Source organism: Rutidosis leptorrhynchoides, chromosome 1 (genome assembly GCF_046630445.1).
Source record: "Rutidosis leptorrhynchoides isolate AG116_Rl617_1_P2 chromosome 1, CSIRO_AGI_Rlap_v1, whole genome shotgun sequence".
In the NCBI taxonomy this organism is placed as follows: Eukaryota; Viridiplantae; Streptophyta; class Magnoliopsida; order Asterales; family Asteraceae; genus Rutidosis; species Rutidosis leptorrhynchoides.
The window spans coordinates 538,401,742-538,426,427 of NC_092333.1; the positions used below are offsets into that span (position 1 = coordinate 538,401,742).

The 24,686-nt window shown below is 32.7% G+C and overlaps 2 protein-coding genes across 2 annotated transcripts; one reads left to right on the top strand and one right to left on the bottom strand.

The window, feature by feature from the left end:
* Nucleotides 1–216: 216 nt before the first annotated feature.
* Nucleotides 217–839, top strand: LOC139877933 (pectinesterase inhibitor 3-like). Its single transcript, XM_071865336.1, has one exon. The coding sequence runs from the start codon at nucleotides 246–248 to the stop codon at nucleotides 795–797; it is 552 nt and encodes a 183-aa protein (XP_071721437.1). The 5' UTR covers nucleotides 217–245; the 3' UTR covers nucleotides 798–839.
* Nucleotides 840–1,694: 855 nt separating this feature from the next.
* On the bottom strand, nucleotides 1,695–4,350 carry LOC139842754 (3-oxoacyl-[acyl-carrier-protein] synthase II, chloroplastic-like). The gene is made up of 12 exons (XM_071832864.1): nucleotides 4,165–4,350; nucleotides 3,873–4,076; nucleotides 3,651–3,761; nucleotides 3,464–3,559; nucleotides 3,345–3,390; nucleotides 3,195–3,274; nucleotides 3,046–3,114; nucleotides 2,853–2,937; nucleotides 2,216–2,370; nucleotides 2,068–2,148; nucleotides 1,931–1,990; nucleotides 1,695–1,811 (listed from the first exon to the last, which is right to left on the bottom strand). The coding sequence occupies exons 1-12, from the start codon at nucleotides 4,348–4,350 to the stop codon at nucleotides 1,695–1,697; spliced, it is 1,290 nt and encodes a 429-aa protein (XP_071688965.1).
* Nucleotides 4,351–24,686: the final 20,336 nt, after the last annotated feature.

Consider the following 24,686-nt stretch of genomic DNA (forward strand, 5'->3'; position numbering starts at 1 on the left):
CCCAATTAGAATCAGGTAAAATGTCGTTTCTTACGAATCAACGAAGTAAAAAAAAAAAATACACCTAATTCTTTTTAATGAAGTTAATAAAACTTTTTAATGTAATTACCTTTATGTCCAGCCCATCATGCTTTCTGTCTCATTAATTAATATTATGGTCTAGCTCTTATTAAACTTGTTTCTCACCTACTGATATTCTACTACTACTTCACACTTTTCTCACTTGGTTTCACTCCCATTCCTCAATGGATTTCTGCATCTTTTTCTTCACCGTCATTCTTTTTTCCACCGCATTCGTCACGGCCGCCCCGTCCGCCACGTCATCAGATCTAGTCCAGTCATCGTGCGTGCACGCCACATTTCCAAAAGTTTGTTTCCATACACTTTCAGTCTACAAAGGACCAATGACCACCCCACGTGAGCTGGCACAAGCCGCGATCAAAGTCAGCATCACTCGAGCCGCCAAAGTGACCCAGTTTCTTTCCGGGATGCAAAAAGAAGCGAACAAACGGGAAAAGGGAGCTGTGAAGGATTGTGCTAGCCAGATATCGGATTCCGTAGACGATTTAAGGAAGACGTTGGGTGAGCTCAAGAAACTTAGAAGAGGCAGCTTTAAGTGGCAAATGAGTAATGCTCAAACATGGGTGAGTGCAGCATTGACTAATGAAGATACGTGTCTCGATGGGTTTAAGGAGATCGAAGGTAGGGTTCGGTCGGATGTCAAAAAGAAAGTTACAAATGTCGCGAAAGTCACTAGTAACGCTCTTTATCTCATTAATCGTCTTGATCACCCTTAACCCAAGTCTCATTATAATGATTATATGTTATTGATTTGCTAATCAGCTAAAACATATGCATATGCTGTATTTATGTTACTTTCTTGCTTGTTAAAAGTTAATCTATATATATAATGATGGGTAGTTAATTATGTAACTAGTCTTGCTAGTTTTTGTTATAAAATAAAGAATGTGTTCATACATAGATCATATATGATTTAGAATATAATGTAACAGAGCAAAAATATACTCATAATCTCTGTATAATGTGATACAAATTACCCTTTGTTAGATGCTGTTACAACATTTTGACTCAAAGTTTTCATAAAAAATTGTGGGATTATAACATAATGAAGTTTATAATTTTGTGGATGTTTCTGATTAAACATCATTTTTTTCAAAAGTATCATGTATAGAGGTAATCTTTTTGTGGGTTCTCATTAGCATAACAGAAAAGATTGAATTTTTATAAATGCCCATTTTATGATTTTGAAGGGTAAAATGATAAAAGTGTATCATGTGCTTGATGAATGGGATATTAGTTCTGATGATCCTTGTATTTGAACATGATTGCATTTTTGTATGTGAATTGAGAAAAAGAAGGGTGAATTGACAAATTTAGGGGTTGTGTTATTGAATTTTTGTTTGAATTTGGGGGTGAGTATGGCATATACAAAGATGGACTAGAGTCTGTACAATTGTTAGGTTAAGATTATTTATTAAATTCTACCTTCGCATACATCGCTTGAACGGGATTGAATAATGTTTTTGTTGTTGTCTTAAGGATGTTCCAGGATACTTAAGTTTTCGAGGGATCGTTTTTGACAAAATACAAAGATTAATGTGAAATTTACTCAATAAAATAACTAATTAACTATAATCTTTTATGAAAAGGGAGGTTGGTCACCTCTACAGCATCTAATGAAATGGTGCAAATAGTACAGATGAATTGTGGCCACCAAACCCGAACGAGTTCGATAACGCCACCTTGATATCAAGTCTTTCTTTCTTTGGTCCCACCAGAAACTTCATGTCCTGTTAAGTTTCATATAGATCAATTTGTCACCGTTAGTTATATTCAGTACCATTAATTCATTAATGCATTATTATAATATGCAAGCAACTGATATTAAGTTGTATAGTCATAGTCTTACCACATCTTTGTCTGGATCATCAAGATTAATATTCGGATGTACCCAACCTGTTCGTATCGCCTGCATAACATACCAAAACCAAAATAATATATAAAGTTGTTAATATTTGCAAGTACAAATTGGTTTATTTGCATTACCTGTATAGTTGCAACGGCTTCAACTGCACCAGCAGCTCCCATAAGGTGACCAATCATGGATTTTGTCGAGTTCATCCTCAACTGCAGCATAAAAATATTTCAATACAAAACCGATTAATGCAAGTAATATTGATCATGTCATAAACACCTCTTGATTTTGGCCAAAACAATGAACAATAGCTTCGTACTCCTTGATGTCTCCCGCTGGTGTTGATGTTGCATGAGCGTTTATGTAGTTCACATCTTCCCTAGCTACCCCCGACTGTGATAACGCCTTTTCCATGCATAATATGATACCAAGACCTAAAAATTGTACATACAGTGACTAGTGGCGGAACCAGAAATTTTTTTCACCGAGGGCGAATTTTTTTTTTATAAGTCTAGCAACTTTTTGTACGCAAAATATGGAGCCCTTTTGGGTAAATATTAAGAATTTTGAGCAAATATGGAGGCTTTGAGGGCAAATATGAAGACTTTTGAGCTAGAAAAAAAAATCCCCTTGGGGGAAAATGAAAAAATCCAAAATTTTTATATTAAAACTTACATATTCCCTAGGGGCGGGTGCCCTCGCATGCCCTTTAGTAGTTACGCCCCTGACAGTGACCCGATTAATATATGGTCAACTACATTTATTTATAAATTATACTTGAGGGATCGGTAGAGGGTCGGAAACGGTCACGGATAATCCGGTTAGACACCAGAGTATAAAATAACCCCCTAGCCTGACAGAGAGAACCTTATCCGTTTACCCATTTACTTAAAGATTTTCGTTTGATCTACCTTACCTTCAGGGTGAGGCTTTGTCATATGGTAAGCATCAGAACTAAAACTTCCGCCTAGCACTTCAGCGTAAATATTAGCACCCCTTTTCTGTCACCAAATCGAAACTGAAAAATGATTAGCAAAATACCATGGCTTCATATATATTAAGTATTAAGTAGTACTTATATGAGAATTGCTAATATATCAATAACATACTTTAGCATGATTAAGTTCTTCCAACAACAAAACACCAGCACCTTCTCCCATAACAAATCCGTCACGCCCCTGTTCAACATGAAATAAAAACTAAAAAGAATGACATTCCAAAATCGTATGATATAAACAAATCGTACGGAAAGATGTACCGAATCCCATGGACGTGAAGCCTTTGTAGGATCATCATTCCTCTCACTTAATGCTTTGCATGCCACAAAACCTCCAAGTCCTGCACAAACCTATATCTATATCTATATCTTCAATATTCGACAAGATTAATAAGAAAAATAAAATAACACCTGATGGTAGAATAGCAGATTCAGAGCCACCACAGAGCATCATGTCCTGCAAGATTCTTAGAACGATAAAAATCAATGGTCTTATCATAAATAGTAATGAAAAATACAGTAAAACTTACAGCATCTCCGTCGATAATGTGATTTGCAGCATTTAAAATACAGAAATTGCTTGTAGCACAAGCTGTAGAGATAGAATAAGTTGGACCCATCCAACCCTGAAGTCAAATTTCGGTATTTTATTTATCAAGAAATTAGTTGAATAAATTTTTAATGTTCTTAATGCAATAGAAATCGGTTTAATCTCACCAGATCAATGGCTAGTAATGATGATCCAATATTTGTACTTGCAAACGGTATGCAGAAAGGTGTCATTTTCTTGTATGAAACTCGAAGGGCTTCTACACTGTCACTCACAACCTACAAAACCAATCAACAAACCAAGTATATTTCTATAAAAAGAACTCGATTTTTATTCAAGTAATTCAACTATTCAATTAATTCTATTCGATTTCGATTGTTGAATAATACCTTCATACCACCCATACCGGATCCAATCAAAACGCCACATCTACTTTTATCAATCTCCGCCATTTCACCTAATATTAAGCCACCGTCCTCTACCGCTTTCTTGCCAGCTGTCAGCAAGTAAAGCATGAACTTATCAAGCTTTTTAGCGAGCTTTGGCGTGACCCAATCGCCAGTCGAGAAATTTTTTATTTGTGCTGCTATTCTCTGTGATTCAAACCATGTTATCCTTATACCCTAATCAACAAAACATAACACGTACATACGAGTTTTGAAAAACTGATACATTACATACAGTTGGATATTTTGAACAATCAAACGCCTCAATTTCGCTAATGCCACTAACACCTTCGAGCAGATTATTGTAATATTCATCTGGATTTTGACCAATTGGCGTCTCCACACCCATTCCTGTCACAACCACTCGTCGTTTTGTTGGATCTTTCGTCTTCATTGAACACTTTATTGATCTTGCAATCATTTTTTTATCACCTAAAAATGATACCAAGAATCCAAGATTATTACACTTTTAGTACTTTTAGTGCTTTTTATCGCATGTGTATACATAACATGGAGTACCATAACGAGGCTGACGGTGATAAAGTGTGCGACACCTAGAGTGCAGCGGATCAGCTGTTTTGCATGGAAAACGCGAGGTCGTTAAGGGAAAGGGGGACAGACATTGGTGGTAACAATTAGTAACGACGAAAGCAGCAGCCGAGGCTGAAACTGTCATCTTAATTTGTTTATGAAATCGGAAAAACAAAGAAATGAAAATTATGAAAATGTCAATGAAATGTGAAGTGAAATAATTGATTGATACCAATTACCAAAACAGAATGGCAAATAAGATTATCAAATACGTGTGTTTGTTTACATAGCTATACGGTTAGGGGTTTCTACATGTAAGCAACGTGAATAATTAACTCAACAAAACACATCTTATTATATTTCTTTTGAATATATTTCTTACATTCTTAAATGCAAAGTTTAATAAGTAGTATTACGCGTTTAAAAGGTTTGCATAGTAGAACTTAAATGTCTTTATACTTTAATAAGTTCTAGCAATTGTCACAAAATAAACACAGAGTCAAAAAATACTCGCCCTTATAATAACTTTATTTATTTGCTTCATGACCTGTGTCCATGAACTCACATTGCAAACTACAGAGTAGTTTATTTGAATATCTTAAATTACTGTAGATTTTGTGGTCCCAAACACAAATAGGAAATGGGAAAAAGCCCAATAACTTAACCCATGCAAAATCTTTATTCATATTTGATATTTTGATCCGCTTATGTCTACTAAAAATATGATATGTGAATGTAGCGAATTTCTTTTAGACATAATTAAGCTATTGCTCAACGTGATTTTGTATCAGATTGCAAGACTCTTAACTTATTTTTTTACTTGATTGGTCACTATGGTTTACACGGATTACGTGGTTGGTCCATGAGCTTAACGTCTGTTGCCTAATAAGTCACCTCACGTGCTACTCACATGAGGTTATTTTTGTCATTTTGCCTTTACTTCTTGTTTTTTCTTTCTTTTCTTCTTCTTAACTACGCCAACACCAACCCTAATCATATTTCTGTAATCAAATATGAATAAGGACACAATATTAAAATCAAACAAAATAAAAAAAAGATAAAATTATGCTTATAGTCCCTGTGGTTAAGCCTAATTTTCACGCGTAGTCCATACAACTTGTTTTGGCATTGGTAGTTCTTTGAATTGTTATCTTTAACGTAGATAGTCCTTCCACGTGACGTTCATTGGTTTTTATGTCAAGTCCAGTCAAGTTGTGTGCCTGACACATGAGGGTATTTTCATCAAATTCATTCCTTCCTCTTCTTTTACCATCTCTTTCTTTTTTTATCCTAAAATAACAAACACTATAACAAAGGTTAATTCATCAAAAGATGAATTAACTGAACAAAGATACAATGATATAACGGATGGGCTCGAAACTAGAAAACAAAAAACCTACCCGATATCTACTTCTGAGCCACACCGAACAACAAAACGAAATACACGACACCACGACCAACAAACAAAGCTAGAACCAATCCTACAGCTATGAACCAAGAAACAAAAAAAGTAACAACAACCAAAACAAAAACAAACAAACTAGTAGAAAAAAACGAAGGCAGAAGTTACCGAATCGTTTAGACCCCGTTGTCGTCTATCTTGCCACTCATATCCACATCATCCGAATGCTTCTCAATCTTGTACGTTAGGATATTTGTCGATGCGGATCCAACCAAAATAGTTGAGGAAGGAGGTAACACCCCCTCATGAACGCATCCATAAAAAAAACCGGAACCAAGCTTATCCGTGTCTTACACCTTTGTACCATCGACAACTTTAACCAATGACTCTTTAATAATAGCCTTATTCCTACATTTACCAAATTTCAATTTAACATTGTCATAATCATTAGAACTCAAGGAAGAAGAGGCCACATCAGTAGCTAAAACCGGCTTCGCAGAATCAATCAAAGGAATTGAAAGTGGAACCAAATCCTAGACAACAACATCATCTTCAACCACGTCACGTTGATGATTCCTAAAACAAATTCCCTGTGATTAATTAAAACGATTTATCCAACCTGACGTCAGACTTAAGTTTGTCTAATGAACCAAACATCGGACCATTATAAACAAAATCACGTACTGTACGTATCAAAGTGGTTCTGATAAAGCAAGCTCGATTGATGACCCTCGTTGACAGACTCAACAATAACCTCCGGAACTGTTACACGTCCGATGGCATCAACAGTAGCCTGATTGAAAATGTTGGATCGGTTAAAAAAAGCAATCAAATCTTGATCCAAACATTCAAACAAAACTCGATCCAATTGTGTAATATCAGAGATCTCCGAAACCCATGCTTGAATAGTCGAATCCACATCATCAAGATCCACGTCCACCAAATCATGTAGGTGCTTGACCCTTAAAGCTTTAACGAACACAAAAAGTGAACCAAGATTAGCAAACTTAGAAGTAGATTTTGCAAGCGACAAAACGTCACCAAAAAATCGGCAATGGTCGGTGCACTGTATTCGAAGAAACAGTTGGGGGAACTCCAGCGATTTCAAGCCACGCATACCTACAATAGCACGAAGCACAAAGCTACATCTGAAACAGGAGCACAACAAACAAAATCATCACCCGATGCATGGAGCAAGGCAGAGACACTAAATGAGGCATTACACACACAAATACAACCATATGGGTCGTAAAAACTTATACTAGTAACATTAGCCTTGCACCGAAGCAATAACTCCTTGAGCTTTGCATCTTTCATCGGGACCAAATCGATTAAAATAACCGAAAGTTCCATTTAAGTAACAATAGCACCATTCAAGAAATTTTACGCCAGAGTTTGGAAACCGCTGTTTGCTGGAAGGTTTGAACTATCGACGTCTAAGCCAAGCCACATAAATGGATTGGCCGAAGATATTGGAACCATTCATTTCCGAGACAGCAATAGAAGCACTCCAAAATTTAATCTCGAAAAACTCGCAAAACTTACCAAACATAGTCTCGATCATACGTGTAGTATATGATCTCTCTAATCAACCTATAATGATGTTGCCTCCGTTGTGACAAGGAAGAGTAGTAGGCGGAGAAACTGGTCGAGAATCATTGTTGACACCATCAACAATCGCAGGTGTAGAAACATCGTTAATAGCCGCTGAACTGTATAAACGAAACAAGTTAGATGAATGTTTAAAAGGTTTGTGATTTTGGATATTAGAAAAAGCGAAATGGTGAGAAGGTGTCCGAAAAAGGAGAATAGGCAGGATTTGGGAGATTATGAGTGGCGGATGTTGTGAAGAGATTGTTGGAAACGGGAGACGAAAGTGATTGGAGGGTGGCGAAGTGGCGGCAGAGGGTGCAGGAACGGTGGTAAAGGGTGGTGAGGGTTGAAAAGTAGGGTTGGGGGAAGGAAACCCTTTCCATCATGGAGAGAATTCAAATTCAAAAAATTGCCCTTTGATGGACGTTGAAGTACCAATCAAAAATAACTTAATTACCTTAAATTAGTTAGGGTAAGAAATGTTCGTTCAACGGGAAATTGTGATTAAAAGCAAGCAGTTTTCAGGAGGTTTTTTTGTAATTACACTAAAGTGCATTAACTAATCAAAAGACTTAAACTTTAAGAGTTTATTTAAGCAATCACTAAAGCAAATTATTAAAACGAGAAGTTGCGAACAATGGATTAAAGCCTCTTATCCCTTCCAAATCCCAATTAAGTATCATTTATTCAAACAAACATGTGTGCTTATCAAGTTATTATTTTAGTCACATATACATGAATTCTTAAATTCATTAATGTAATTATCTTGGACACGATTATGTAAACTAAACATTTGTCTTTATCCATAATCTAAATTAACACTAAGTGAATTAAGCACAATTGTTAAATTACAATGATACGTCTTGCAATAATCAAAATCAACAAACTTGCATTAAACAAACACTTAAATGGTTTACAAAATTATAAATCAAAAGACTTTATCATTGTAATATTACAAACCACGCACAAACTTGAATGAATAAACCGTACATTAAAAGTTCATTGGAATGAATAAAGAAAAGAAAATTAGCTGTGCATGTTCATGATGATGGACATGATAAAAAGTTGATGATGGACAAAGGTTAAATCTTCAATCTTGAAAAACTTAGACTTGATGGTGTCAATGCATGAAGTCTAGCTTCTAAATAGGGTTATGGAATGATATATTCGTAGGTCTAGGAATTGTATTTATAGATGTGAAATATGTTGCTCCCTGAGCCAAAAATTCTCTAAAAATCGTCCATTCGTGAACTTTCAAAAAGAGACCGCCGTAAAATTATTGTGATCAGACCGTATATTTACATCTGAACCATAAAAATGCTCTCTTCAACATTTTGGTACAAAGGCCGTATTTTTACGACACCGTCGTTGTATAGATCTTTGAAATACGGACGTGTGACAATTTGATTCACCTCAAACGAAAGTCAAAATGGTAACAGCTCGCAGGAGTCGACTTTTTCAGCATTTTTTATCTTCTTTTTTGCATTCTTCTTTGATGATACGTCAATTTACAAGACACTAATATGGTCCGTGATGGCCGTACTCGTTGACTTGTTTAACGGTATCACTCACGAAATGAGTTATATTTGTTGGGCTAATATGAAGGTTTAGAGGATTTTATCGTATCGGGTGGCGATTCCCTATTTGGTAACTCATATTGCACTTCTTGTGCAATTGGTTTTACGCCACTAACCTATATAAGAACCGAACGAATATGAATGAGAAGGCATTGCTTTGTGAGATGTGTATGAGAGTAATACTTTATTTACTCTTGGAGACTTCAAGCATACTTCTACACTTTTATGTTTTTCTAATTGTTTTAGAGAACAAGTGCATGTGTAAGTTTGACAAATTATATGGAGTATATATAAATGAGTTGTAAATATATGAAAGAGTTGTGTGTATATATGAGTTGGACTTTTCTTTTCTTTCGGCCTCGAATCCTATTTTGTATCACATATTTATGTGATGATAGATAGATTGCTTTAAAAGAAAGAAGTCCCTCTTTTTCGTTCATTGCCTCCTCTTTATATAGGCAAATGGAATATGAAAATGAAATGTAGTTCAAACCTGCAGTGCCTTTTCTTCTCTCTCTCTCCATGTCTTATAACAAGATATCTTAAGCTAGTGGGTTACCTTTAGATGGAAGATCATGTAAGATCATGTGGAGAGTTATCATACAAAAGCTCCAACCCTCAAACCTCATTCATAACCACTTGTTTCATTTTACTATTAATAATAATAAATATTAATTGTATTGTTTTTATATTGTATATTAAATATTAATGATTAATGATATAGATTTATACTACTTACTCTATTATTTATTCTTCAACACTTAATATACATGAAAACTCATAAAAATGCCTTGTTTCTACCATTGAATTTTGAAATAACATCAATCCCTTGTCATAAAACACCATTCCGAACATAAATTATAAATTATAGACCCATCACCCTATAGCTTTTTTGCTTTAATCTTTCTTCACATACCATTAATTATTTCTCAACACCAACATGGAAATCGATATTCACAAGAACAACATTAAATCAAATGTAAACTAAACTCAGATTCAAACCAAACTTAAACCAAGATTCAAATCAAACTTAAACCCAAATCCAAACTAAAGATAGATAACAAATATGCAAGAACAACAAATTAAACCTAAACACCTAATTTAATAGTGACACAACGACTCACCTGAATCTTATAGCGCAAATAACAAATGCCTCGAACGGTGTATATAAACGACCAAAAAATAATGAACTGGAATCCATTTCTTTTGTTTCTACATCAGATTTTAACCAACCATTTCTCTGCTCCTTTTACCCTCACATACCTTTTAATCAAATTCACATACATAACTAACTCCGGCTCAACATTTTTCTGCTTCATCTCCACTAAAAGCTTATTTGCATCCTCCATTCTTGAACAAAAAACCTTAAGGATTCTTGGACAATCAAACCATCACGATGAATCGCCGGAATTCGTCCAGATCTGCAAAGGAAACTAAAAAAGAAACAAATCGAAAAACCCAGAACTGCAGACCGCCGGAGTTGAAGACCGTTCAGACATGTAACGAGCAGATGATTCCGACGATGAGCAGATGATTCCGGTGACAAGTACTGTCGGGTGGAGGTGTGAGATTTGAACCCACCGAGTCAGATGAAGGTTTAATATGTGACATCAGACTTCAATCGGATTCTATATTAACTACATGTGAAAACAGAATTTCTTTAAACGAAACACTGTAATAATATGTTTTAAGTATTAAGTGAATGTAAATGTTAAATTCATTTAGTTTATTACCCCGTGAAACCACGGATTCCGACTAAGAAACTTATCGTTGATTTTAAAAAACATAAAATTCGCTCAAAATTGAATATTTATATATATATTTTTAATAATAATAATGATTAATAATAATAATAAATGTCTTTTAAATTTTTTTAGAAAAATAAAATTACAATTTAGAAGAGATTAATATTTTCTTTTAAAAACATAAAATTCGCTCAAAAACGCACGTCGATAACGCAGGTCAAAAACGCGTGTCGAAATCGCGTGTCAAAAATGTGCGTCGAAATCGCGAGTTGAAAATGTTGGTCGATAAAGGAATTGACATGTTATGCGATGTTGACACTTAACTGAGATAGTTAACAAAAGTTAACGACACCCTTTTTTTGATTAACTTTTGAAAAAAAGACTCCTTTTTTAATTTTCGAATGAAATAGATTAGCTAGAATAGAAAAACAAGAAAAATAGGTTACCTTTTTATGTAATTTCACCTTTTTTTACAAAAATAAGTAATATGTATATATATAAAAGAACCGAGGTTCCGATGGTACAACATTAAGCAAATCATAACGATCTCTAGAGAAACTATGTTCGTTCTAAACATTATAAACGACACATAAGCACTATAAGCATTACAACTGAAAAGTGAAACAAATACAACCCACCAAACCTAAGCCTAAAACATAAACACATAAACTCGATCCTCAATTCAACCCCGCAACAGCACTCCTCAGAAACCGCAAATCCAAATCAATTACCGGGCAACCTAAGAACATCTAACTCGAGACCTATCTATTTTAATAATTGTCCCAAAGAAAAAAAACACATCTTACATGTATTTTTTTTACTTTACAGTTTTACCTCTTACTTTTTTACCTAACTTTTTATCCTGCATGTATAAATTTATAGGTTAAGGTATAAAAGAATTTTACCCTCTTATTCTTATCTATTAATGGACAATTAATTTGAAACATTACAAAAACAAACACTGCACATTAAATTAAGGACGGATGGGGTAATAAAGAGGTAAAGATGAGAAACTGGTTCGTGGTTCGAAGAAATTTTGATGTTATAATTTTAAGAAATTTGATTGTTTTGATGATTGTAAAAATTAGAGTTTATAATTTTAGGAATAAGGAAGGAGGCAAGGAAGAAGTTGAAAAATGTGCGAGACATGATCGAGATTTTAAAGAATCGAGACATGATTCGAGATTTTAAAGAGTCGAGACATGGTTTAGACGGTAGAGACGAGGGTCGAGATTAACGTTTATTTTTTAATACACACACACACACACACACACACATATTTCAAAGCCAACCATCTTTCGTTGACCAGTTTGTATCTATAATCGTTATTAAAGCTAATATAATACAAAAAAGTAACATTAAACTTCTTCAGTTTTGATTGATTAGACCGACTTTAAGTGTATTTTTGACTTTTGACCGACGTTAACCCGTAATTTTTCGTCTTCAGCTCAAATTTTGACCATTGGCCGACTTAATAGACGCCTAAACCGAGTCGAGATAGAGTAGTCACCAAAACACAGTAACTGTTGTCGCAACGAACAACAGCCGACGTCGTTTGCAACCATGGGAAGGAGATGTAATGGTGGAGAAGGAGGGGGAAAGGGGAATAAGACCATTTATAACTATGACCCTCCTTGATGTTCAGGGATTGCTCTTTTTGACTTCCTGAAAGTGACGTGGCAAATGTCATCATGTGACACCGTTTAGTGGTGAATATGGATGATAATGGTAATCCGATCCAGCGGATATTCACCCGGTTCATGATGAATATGGATACTGATATATATTTATGTGTGTTTTCTACACCTACTTTTCTTGAATTAAACTAAGCCAAATTTAACACACAAATGCAGGTAATTATTTCTGATCAGTGCAGTAAATTATCTAGTAAGCACGAGTTCGTTCCATAGAGAAAAGGTTTTCGTATTTTAAATTACTAATAATTGTTATAAAGTAAAATGTTTGGAAATTGATTAGAGTAATAATTAAATTAAAATGTGAAAGAAGAAATAAACGAAAAATCAAATGAAGAAACGGTGTTCACTGAGATGCTTCACAATTGGTGCAGATTGTCCTTCTCAGTTTAAGCCGATTACTTGTGATGACCCGGAAATTTCTGACCAAATTTAAACTTAATCTTTGTATGATTAACATTTCTGACACGATAAGCAAAGTCTGTAAAACTGAATCTCAAAATTTTTGAACTACTTTCATATATTCAAATACCTTTCGGTTGTTCTTGACGATTCGCGAACAATTATATGTATATAGATACATACATATATATATATATATATACTATAACTTGAAAACGTAACAATGTATTAATTGTTTGATACCGTACATTAAACTTATTGGTTTAAATATTTATTTGAATATATATGAAAAGTTGGAATATTAATTGTATGAATAACTTGCGACGTATATTTAAAACGTGTTTATGAATGTTGAAAATATATATTAACTTGGTTATAAAACGATTTGTTATTATATATATATTAACAAAATAGCGAGACAATGATTTATAGAAGTAAATGACCAAAACACTCGAAAGTTTAAGATACACTTTGAATGATATAGTTTATTGATAATTTAAGATTATATTTTGATAAAGGTACGAGTCACAAAACGTAAATTACGAGTTTTTTAAGCGTACGAAAATGCGTTCGAGAAACCGGAACCGGGACATAAGTCGAGTGACAACGTACGAGTCATCGGAACGAAAATTACAAGTCAACTATGCACATGAATTTAATATAATATATAATTAATTATTTAAATTATATATATTATATATATTATATTTAAATATGTCGACAAACAAAACAACAAATGATTGTGAGCTGGATCAGAGGGTCATACGATCGCATGAGAAATAGGCATAAAACCCATGCGATCGCATGGGGGTCAGAAATCAGAATTCTTCTATAAATTGGACAGTTTGTCGACACACATACACATATATATATCTCCATCTATGCTCTCTATATTTATTATTATTATTATTATTATTATTATTATTATTATTATTATTATTATTATTATTATTTATTATTATTATTATTATTATTATTATTATTATTATTATTATTATTAATCTTATTATTATTATTATTATTATTATTATTATTATTATTATTATTATTATTATTATTATTATTATTATTATTATTATTATTAGTGTTAGTATTATTATTAGTATTATTATACATAAAATACTACGACGAGGTCATGAGCAAGTTATTTTCAAATACAAGCTTTTCGAGCGGGATAGAGCTAAGAAAATTATGGGTTATAGCTATGGAGGTTATGGGTATTACTTGGGGGTTATGATCATGAGTCAAAGGTCAACCTAGCATTTATCATTTCCGTCGCGTCTACATACTTTCCTACAATATTGAATCACAATATTGATGTGTAAGCATTTATATCTTATCTATTATATATTAATAGTGTATCCCTGACTAGTGCTCGGGTATATAGGATTATGCATGCTAGTACGATTAATTTTGTCGTTAAATAGTTTATGATAGATCACGAATTTAATACATATATTACTGATATAAGGTATATGATATGCATGTTTTTGGAAAGCTGGCGAAAAATCAATAACTTTTCATTTAGAGATCGCGTAATTTCGATGAACGAATTAAAAGATATGGACAACTGAATTATGATTAACATTAATTGAAATTGCTTTTGAATCTGCAATTGATATTTAAACAACTTGTTTATAAGATTGATAATTTGGATTTTCAAATATTACTAATCGAGTAAATGAATTTCTATATAAGGCACGTCTCGATTTGTTGAACAATTGTCAAAATTGACTGTTTTACCATATTTTAAAGCTTTATAAAACTATAGTCTAATTATTCAACTATTGGGAAACCATGTGAAATGTTAAACTATTTTCGATTACCATGATCATTCAAACTATAGTATAGATTTTAAAAGATCATATTGGGTCAGATTGACTTTTTGAAATGACTTTTGATAACTTTTGTATGTCAATCTCGAGCATTAGGATTGTGATACACTATGACTTGACCTAGCTTGATAGACATTTATTGACCAACATATGTTCTCTAGGATGAGATCTACGGTTATTTGGTAATCCGAGTTTCAGTCATATTTTGGTGAACGACTTTATATGCTGCTAAGGTGAGTTTCATTTGCTCCCTTTTTAAATGATTTTGCAATATATATTTTTGGGCTGAGAATACATGCACTTTATTTTAAAAACAATGGACACAAGTACATACTAAATTCTATACTGAGTTTGAACCGAAAATCCCTTAGCTTTGGTAACTAGTAACTGCCGGTTATAAGAACTGGTGGGCGCGAGTAGTAGTATATGGATCCATAGGGCTTGATATCCCCGTCCGAGCTAGAGCGCTAGCTGTTTAATGGACGTATGCTATTTGAGAAGCGTACACATTGGTTTGCGTGTATTATTAAGATGATTATACAAAGGGTACAAATTATATGTACGTTAAGTTTAGTTACCAGGGTGCTCAATCTTGTAGAATATTTTGATAAACGTTTCTGGATGAAACAACTGAAATCTTGTAATCCACCTTTATGTACAGATTATTCAAAACATTAAAACTATGAACTCACCAACCTTTGTGTTGATATTTGTTAGCATGTTTATTCTCAGGTTCCCTAGAAGTCTTCCTCTGTTTGCTTATATGTTAGACAAGCTATGTGCATGGAGTCTTACATGACATATTTTTTCAAGGAAACGTTGTATTCACCAAATCATCACCATGTATCTTATTTTGACTGCATTGTCAACGGAAGTACTATTGTAAACTATTATTTACGATGATTATCCATATGTAGAAATCATCAGATGTCGAAAACCTTTGATTTAAATATTCATTTATGGTGTGCCTTTTCAAAAGAATGCAATGTTTACAAAACGTATCATATAGAGGTCAAATACCTCGCAATGAAATCGATGAATGATGTGTTCGTCCATATGGATTTGGAGCGATCGTCACAGTTGGTATCAGAGCGTTGGTCCTAGTGAACCAGGTCTTGCATGAGTGTGTTTAACTGATAGTTGTTAGGATGCATTAGTAAGTGTGGACTTCGACCGTGTCTGCATGTTAAAAGTTTTGCTTATCATTTTTTTTTCCGGAAATTACCTACTTATCATTCCTAGTCTAGACACGTTTTGCTGCATTGATTGCATGAATAGTGTATCTTAGCGTATCTGTTACTGTAAACTTTTCCTGACATCTTCCGAAAATTTCTCCGTGATTTATGGAATTTGGTATTATATATACATATGTAAATTATGTATTGAAGAATACCAAACTAAATTCTATAATCTATTTCATATCAAAAATCATCTCTCTAATTATACAAGATGGATCATGTATCTAGTTCAAATTCCTTAAATTCCGACAGCTATTCCGATATGGATATTCACCTGAACTCTGAATAAAGTGTAACCGGAATGGATCAACCAATCAGCCATCACCTATTCTGGATGAATTGGGGATGGGTTCGTATCCTACTTAATTATTGGAGACAAGAAGAAAGCGATCCCTTCCATCCACCACATTGCCCTCTTGGCGAAGAACCTGAAGCACTTACCGGCGAACCTGTTCGTAATACTATTTTCTCTCTCATTTTCAGAGTATCTCGTCATGATAATTTACTATCTCAAATCCTGGATCTTATTCATCCACTCGTCCGAACCGCCAATCATCCCGGTGTAGTAGAAGAAGTCAACGAGCTTCGCTCTCGGGTAGTGGCTTTGGAGAATATGGTGCAAAGGTTACAAGCACCAGCAGCATCACCGGCATCAACAGTACCACCGACAACAGCACCAATAGTACCATTACCACCACCAACAACAACCGCACCGCAAACCTCAACTTCACAATCTGTCCCACGAGCATCAACGTCATACACCCTATAGATACCAAGGAATATCAACAACAACAAATGATGAAGTATTGATTCATAACTTCATCGAAGAAATATTCTGCAGAGAATATGTAGTTTCTAAAAGTTTTAGAGATTATATATTATAAATTAGTAGTGGGCGGATAGAAATAATAAAGTGAAACCCTGACAGAAATAGTGCGTAAGGTACTGTAGTGACCCGAACTTTTCCATGTTTATATATATTAATTGATATTGATATTTACATGATTAAATGTTTCCAACATGTTAAGCAACCAAACTTGTTAAGACTTGATTAATTGAAATATGTTTCATATAGACAATTGACCACCCAAGTTGACCGGTGATTCACGAACGTTAAAACTTGTAAAAACTATATGATGACATATATATGGATATATATATATAGTTAACATGATACTATGATAAGTAAACATATCATTAAGTATATTAACAATGAACTACATATGTAAAAACAAGACTACTAACTTAATGATTTTTAAACGAGACATATATGTAACGATTATCGTTGTAAAGACATTTAATGTATATATATCATATTAAGAGATATCCATACATGATAATATCATGATAATATAATAATTTAAAATCTCATTTGATATTATAAATATTGGGTTAACAACATTTAACAAGATCGTTAACCTAAAGGTTTCAAAACAACACTTACATGTAACGACTAACGATGACTTAACGACTCAGTTAAAATGTATATACATGTAGTGTTTTAATATATATTTATACACTTTTGAAAGACTTCAATACACTTATCAAAATACTTCTACTTAACAAAAATGCTTACAATTACATCCTCGTTCAGTTTCATCAACAATTCTACTCGTATGCACCCGTATTCGTACTCGTACAATACACAGCTTTTAGATGTATGTACTATTGGTATATACACTCCAATTATCAGCTCTTAGCAGCCCATGTGAGTCACCTAACACATGTAGGAACCATCATTTGGCAACTAGCATGAAATATCTCATAAAATTACAAAAATATGAGTAATCATTCATGACTTATTTACATGAAAACAAAATTACATATCCTTTATATCTAATCCATACACCAACGACCAAAAACACCTACAAATACTTTCATTCTTCAATTTTCTTCATCTAATTGATCTCTCTCAAGTTCTATCTTCAAGTTCTAAGTGTTCTTCATATATTCTACAAGTTCTAGTTACATAAAATCAAGAATACTTTCAAGTTTGCTAGCTCACTTCCAATCTTGTAAGGTGATCATCCAACCTCAAGAAATCTTTGTTTCTTATAGTAGGTTATCATTCTAATACAAGGTAATAATCATATTCAAACTTTGGTTCAATTTATATAACTATAACAATCTTATTTCAAGTGATGATCTTACTTGAACTTGTTTTCGTGTCATGATTCTGCTTCAAGAACTTCGAGCCATCCAAGGATCCGTTGAATCAAGATCCATTTTTCTCTTTTCCAGTAGGTTTATCTAAGGAACTTAAGGTAGTAATGATGTTCATAACATCATTCGATTCATATATATAAAGCTATCTTATTCGAAGGTTTAAACTTGTAATCACTAGAACATAGTTTAGTTAATTCTAAACTTGTTCGCAAACAAAAGTTAATCCTTCTAACTTGACTTTTAAAATCAACTAAATACATGTTCTATATCTATATGATATGCTAACTTAATGATTTAAAACCTGGAAACACGAAAAACACCGTAAAACTGGATTTACGCCGTCGTAGTAACACCGCGGGCTGTTTTGGGTTAGTTAATTAAAAACTATGAGAAACTTTGATTTAAAAGTTGTTATTCTGAGAAAATGATTTTTATTATGAACATGAAATTATATCCAAAAATTATGGTTAAACTCAAAGTGGAAGTATGTTTTCTAAAATGGTCATCTAGACGTCGTTCTTTCGACTGAAATGACTATCTTTACAAAAACGACTTGTAACTTATTTTTTCGACTATAAACCTATACTTTTTCTGTTTAGATTCATAAAATAGAGTTCAATATGAAACCATAGCAATTTGATTCACTCAAAACGGATTTAAAATGAAGAAGTTATGGGTAAAACAAGATTGGATAATTTTTCTCATTTTAGCTACGTGAAAATTGGTAACAAATCTATTCCAACCATAACTTAATTAACTTGTATTGTATATTATGTAATCTTGAGATACCATAGACACGTATACAATGTTTCGACCTATCATGTCGACACATCTATATATATTTCGGAACAACCATAGACACTCTATATGTGAATGTTGGAGTTAGCTATACAGGGTTGAGGTTGATTCCAAAATATATATAGTTTGAGTTGTGATCAATACTGAGATACGTATACACTGGGTCGTGGATTGATTCAAGATAATATTTATCGATTTATTTCTGTACATCTAACTGTGGACAACTAGTTGTAGGTTACTAACGAGGACAGCTAACTTAATAAACTTAAAACATCAAAATATATTAAAAGTGTTGTAAATATATTTTGAACATACTTTGATATATATGTATATATTGTTATAGGTTCGTGAATCAACCAGTGGCCAAGTCTTACTTCTCGACGAAGTAAAAAATCTGTGAAAGTGAGTTATAGTCCCACTTTTAAAATCTAATATTTTTGGGATGAGAATACATGCAGGTTTTATAAATGATTTACAAAATAGACACAAGTACGTGAAACTACATTCTATGGTTGAATTATCGAAATCGAATATGCCCCTTTTTATTAAGTCTGGTAATCTAAGAATTAGGGAACAGACACCCTAATTGACGCGAATCCTAAAGATAGATCTATTAGGCCTAACAAACCCCATCCAAAGTACCAGATGCTTTAGTACTTCGAAATTTATATCATATTCGAAGGGTGTCCCGGAATGATGGGGATATTCTTATATATGCATCTTGTTAATGTCGGTTACCAGGTGTTCACCATATGAATGATTTGTATCTCTATGTATGGGATGTGTATTGAAATATGAAATCTTGTGGTCTATTATTATGATTTGATATATATAGGTTAAACCTATAACTCACCAACATTTTTGTTGACGTTTTAAGCATGTTTATTCTCAGGTGATTATTAAGAGCTTCCGCTGTCGCATACTTAAATAAGGACGAGATTTGGAGTCCATGCTTGTATGATATTGTGTAAAAACTGCATTCAAGAAACTTATTTTGTTGTAACATATTTGTATTGTAAACCATTATGTAATGGTCGTGTGTAAACAGGATATTTTAGATTATCATTATTTGATAATCTACGTAAAGCTTTTTAAACCTTTATTGATGAAATAAAGGTTATGGTTTGTTTTAAAATGAATGCAGTCTTTGAAAAACGTCTCATATAGAGGTCAAAACCTCACAACGAAATCAATTAATATGGAACGTTTTTAATCAATAAGAACAGGACATTTCAGGTACAAGCTAGCTTTGTTTTACCAACAGTGTCAACAGTACCCTTAGCCTCAGCAGCACAGTCATTGCTATCAACATCGCCTCTAACATCACAAGCTCCGCCAGTTCAAGAAAGCACCGTGGACATCATTACGAGTCAACAACGAGTATATTGTATCAATGAATTATGAAGTAATAACTCAATTCCTCTAAAGAATTTATATATATATCTTATATATATAAATTTTAAAACCATCATAAATCTTTTCGTACTAAGCTATTATGTATGAATTGAAAAAGGGTAAATACTACTCGGTTAATTCATATTACTAATATGCTATGATGTACATCCTTCGTTAACGACTTAACCATCGTTAACTACAATCTCTGTTTCAACTCAATGAATTCCATTTCATAATAAACCAAGTGTATTATTCAATTACATAATTGATTTTACATTTTCATTTTTGATGTACTCAAAACTTTCCAGAAAACAGCATTTGTGCCTTATAAGGTTCACAAGAATTCCACGAGCATCAACATCCTTCACCGAGGAATAAGAATAAATAATGAAGTATTGATTTCATTAGTGAAATACTCCGCGAAGATTATGTAATCTCTAATGTTTTAGAGATTAATCATTTCTAAGTCAAGCCAAAAATCAAATGAGCTTAATATGATATTAACTCATTAAATCTGTATTACATCTAAAGAAAATATACATACATATATTTTCATAAAGACGGTAATAAAAAATTCTTTTGTACAAAGTATTAATTGTGAAATCTTTAACGGGTAGGTAATACTCGAGGAAATATTTAAGTTCACAATTAATATGTTACAAAGTACATCATTCGATTATTCAATAATCATTAACTACACTACTTTCACAACGCTATACATTCGTTCATAGAAAACTAAACAACCATTCTTATTCAAATTCAATTACATATTCTGACAGAACAGAATCCAAGTCAAGATTTAACAAATGACATCACTCTTAGATCTCTACATCTTTAAAGCAATACTTTGACTTCAAAATTGTGCAAGATCCTTTCGCATTGTTTTTACCGAAAATAACCTTGCAATTTCTTTTTCAAAGTCTCCAGTTTTACCCCACTTCCAACCAGTCAACTTCGACTTTTCAGATTAACCTTATTGTAACCTTGACATATACGTTTTTGTTACCGGGGAACCTTTTATGTTCCACCACATTAGCAGTAAATTTACCAGCAACTTCATTGATCCTTGACCTTCCGAAAAATCATTATACTCATTGAAACCCTATCATGTACTCGTCTACATCTTCTAACAATAATTGCCATACCAACTATCGGGAATTAGCAATCAGAATTTTGAATCTCGTAGCAATTTTATGCCAACAGTTATATATATACATATAAAGTCTACCTTCAAGACTTACAGACTTTGAATGTGAAGTTTCTGAAAAACACCTTAAACCGCGAACTAGTTCTCGAAATCTTGAAAAATGCTGATGAAGCAGCAAAAACTGTAAACGACCTTAACAGTAAAAAGTTTGATGATAAAGGATAGTGTGCTGGCAAAGCTCAGAAAAAGAGAAAGTTTGGAACTGGAAAACGGATTGAGCAAAGTATGAAAGAGGCTGTGGATAAATCACAAGGACGAAACATGCCTTCAAAGAATCCAAATGATTCAGTATCTGCTGAAGACATTAACGAATACCTTGCTTTTGAATCTAAACCCTTGCAGACAATATTCTTCATCATCCTCTGATATTAGAAATTCTTAGATATCATCGTATCTTTCATTATAAATATCCTCCATATTTCTGGAGATAATTCCATAATCATTCTTATCAGAAATCAATTTTCTCCTTATGATATCTGTGTTACATCATAAAAGAAACTATTTTAGTTTCTAAATTTTGAAACCTTCGAGTTTAAAATATGAATATTTTTGAAGTGGTGTTGGGAGCTGAAGCATGAGTTAGTATAATATAATGATACTTGATCAATGTGATTATATTACAGTAAGTCATGCTGAGTTTCTAAATGGAACGTGATGATTCACAGATCATAACGTCATCATGTGCTATGTCATACGACTCTTGTATTCTAGTTAATCTCTAAAATATCAAGAAAATATTTCTTGATGATTCTGTCTTTTCCAGGGTATTCTGGTAATTTAACAAATCAAGATCGTGCCATTACCATTTTCTTCTTAGAACATTAACAATGTTCATTCTGAAATTCATATCTGCGAATTCTGGACCATTACAAGCAATGCTTAGTCACAAGAAGAAGAAACGAAGGGACAAAACTCCGAAATAGAAATTGGGGTATAAATCGCAGCAAATAAAAGAAAGAATTAACTGGGGATGACAATAATTATAGAAGACAGAAGCAGGAACTTTGAAATATAAGGGAGAATATAAAGCCCGATAACAATACATAAATTACAACCCGTGTATATCAATGTTTATCGCAACATAAAGACACGGGAGAATTAAAAGCACTATAACCCCAAGGGCAAAGTAGACTTAAGCAGATTCCTCCGGTGGTAGATGAAAAAGAAGAATGACAGATATGAAAGTTAGGAGTATATCAAGAATCATAACTGGATGAAGCGTTTTTCACAATCTTTTGAAAATAGGAAATGAGGAAGAAGATGTAAGAGTGATGAAAATAATGAAACGGAAGAGGTCAATTTATAGCGAAATATCAAACATAGCAATCGAGGCAAATTATGCATTTAATCAAAAGAAATCTTAATTTCCTTAAATTTCGAAGAATCGAATCTTATTTCGATTATGAAGATTTTCTATTCCTTAAATTACGGAAATCAATCGTTAATATGTCAAGAGTTAAGACGAATCTCTATTCTTCATTTCACTCTTTTACGATAACTTCTCTCATATGCTTCGAATAATCGGATTGTTTTATCCATATTATTCAACGGTGATAAAACTCTATTTATCAACACATATACGTCATGAAAACATTTTTATTATTAGTCATGACGACCTCACTCAAATTTCGGGACAAAATTTCTTTAACGGGTAGGTACTGTGATGACCCGAAAATTTCTGACCAAATTTAAACTTAATCTTTGTATGATTAACATTTCTGACACGATAAGCAAAGTCTGTAAAACTGAATCTCAAAATTTTTGAACTACTTTCATATATTCAAATACCTTTCGGTTGTTCTTGACGATTCACAAACAATTAGATGTATATAGATACATATATATATATACTATAACTTGAAAACGTAACAATGTATTAATTATTTGATACCGTATATTAAACTTATTGGTTTAAATATTTATTTGAATATATATGAAAAGTTGGAATATTAATTGTATGAATAACTTGCGACGTATATTTAAAACGTGTTTATGAATGTTGAAAATATATATTAACTTGGTTATAAAACGATTTGTTATTATATATATATTAACAAAATAGCGAGACAATGATTTATAGAGGTAAATGACCAAAACACTCGAAAGTTTAAGATACACTTTGAATGATATAGTTTATTGATAATTTAAGATTATATTTTGACAAAGGTACGAGTCACAAAACGTAAATTGCGAGTTTTCTAAGTGTACGAAAATGCGTTCAAGAAACCGGAACCGGGACATAAGTCGAGTGACAACGTACGAGTCATCGGAACGAAAATTACAAGTCAACTATGCACATGAATTTAATATAATATATAATTAATTATTTAAATTATATATATTATATATATTATATTTAAATATGTCGACAAACAAAACAACAAATGATTGTGAGCTGGATCAGAGGGCCATGCGATCGCATGAGAAATAGGCATAAAACCCATGCGATCGCATGGGGGTCAGAAATCAGAATTCTTCTATAAATTGGACAGTTTGTCGACACACATACACATATATATCTCTCCATCTATGCTCTCTATATTTATTATTATTATTATTATTATTATTATTATTATTAATTTTTATTTTATTATTATTATTATTATTATTATTATTATTATTATTATTATTATTATTATTATTATTATTATTATTATTATTATTATTATTATAAATCTTATTATTATTATTATTATTAGTGTTAGTATTATTATTAGTATTATTATACATAAAGTACTACGACGAGGTCATGAGCAAGTTATTTTCAAAACAAGCTTTTCGAGCGGGATAGAGCTAAGAAAATTATGGGTTATAGCTATGGAGGTTATGGGTATTACTTGGGGGTTATGATCATGAGTCAAAGGTCAACCTAGCATTTATCATTTCCGTCGCATCTACGTACTTTCCTACAATATTGAATCACAATATTGATATGTAAGCATTTATATCTTATCTATTATATATTAATAGTGTATCCCTGACTAGTGCTCGAGTATATAGGATTATGCATGCTAGTACGATTAATTTTGTCGTTAAATAGTTTATGATAGATCACGAATGTAATACATATATTACTGATATAAGGTATATGATATGCATGTTTTTGGAAAGCTGGCAAAAAATCAATAACTTTTCATTTAGAGATCGCGTAATTTCGATGAACGAATTAAAAGA

What these genes read in the sequence shown, in the direction of transcription:
- LOC139877933 (XM_071865336.1), top strand. Translation starts at nt 246, where the DNA reads ATGGATTTCTGCATCTTTTTCTTCACCGTCATTCTTTTTTCCACCGCA.
- LOC139842754 (XM_071832864.1), bottom strand. Translation starts at nt 4,350, where the DNA reads ATGATTGCAAGATCAATAAAGTGTTCAATGAAGACGAAAGATCCAACA. An exon ending in CATTACTAGCCATTGATCTG is followed by an intron (nt 3,560 to 3,650) that starts GTGAGATTAAAC and finishes ATTTGACTTCAG; the next exon opens with GGTTGGATGGGTCCAACTTA. An exon ending in AAGAACTTAATCATGCTAAA is followed by an intron (nt 2,938 to 3,045) that starts GTATGTTATTGA and finishes ATTTGGTGACAG; the next exon opens with AAAAGGGGTGCTAATATTTA.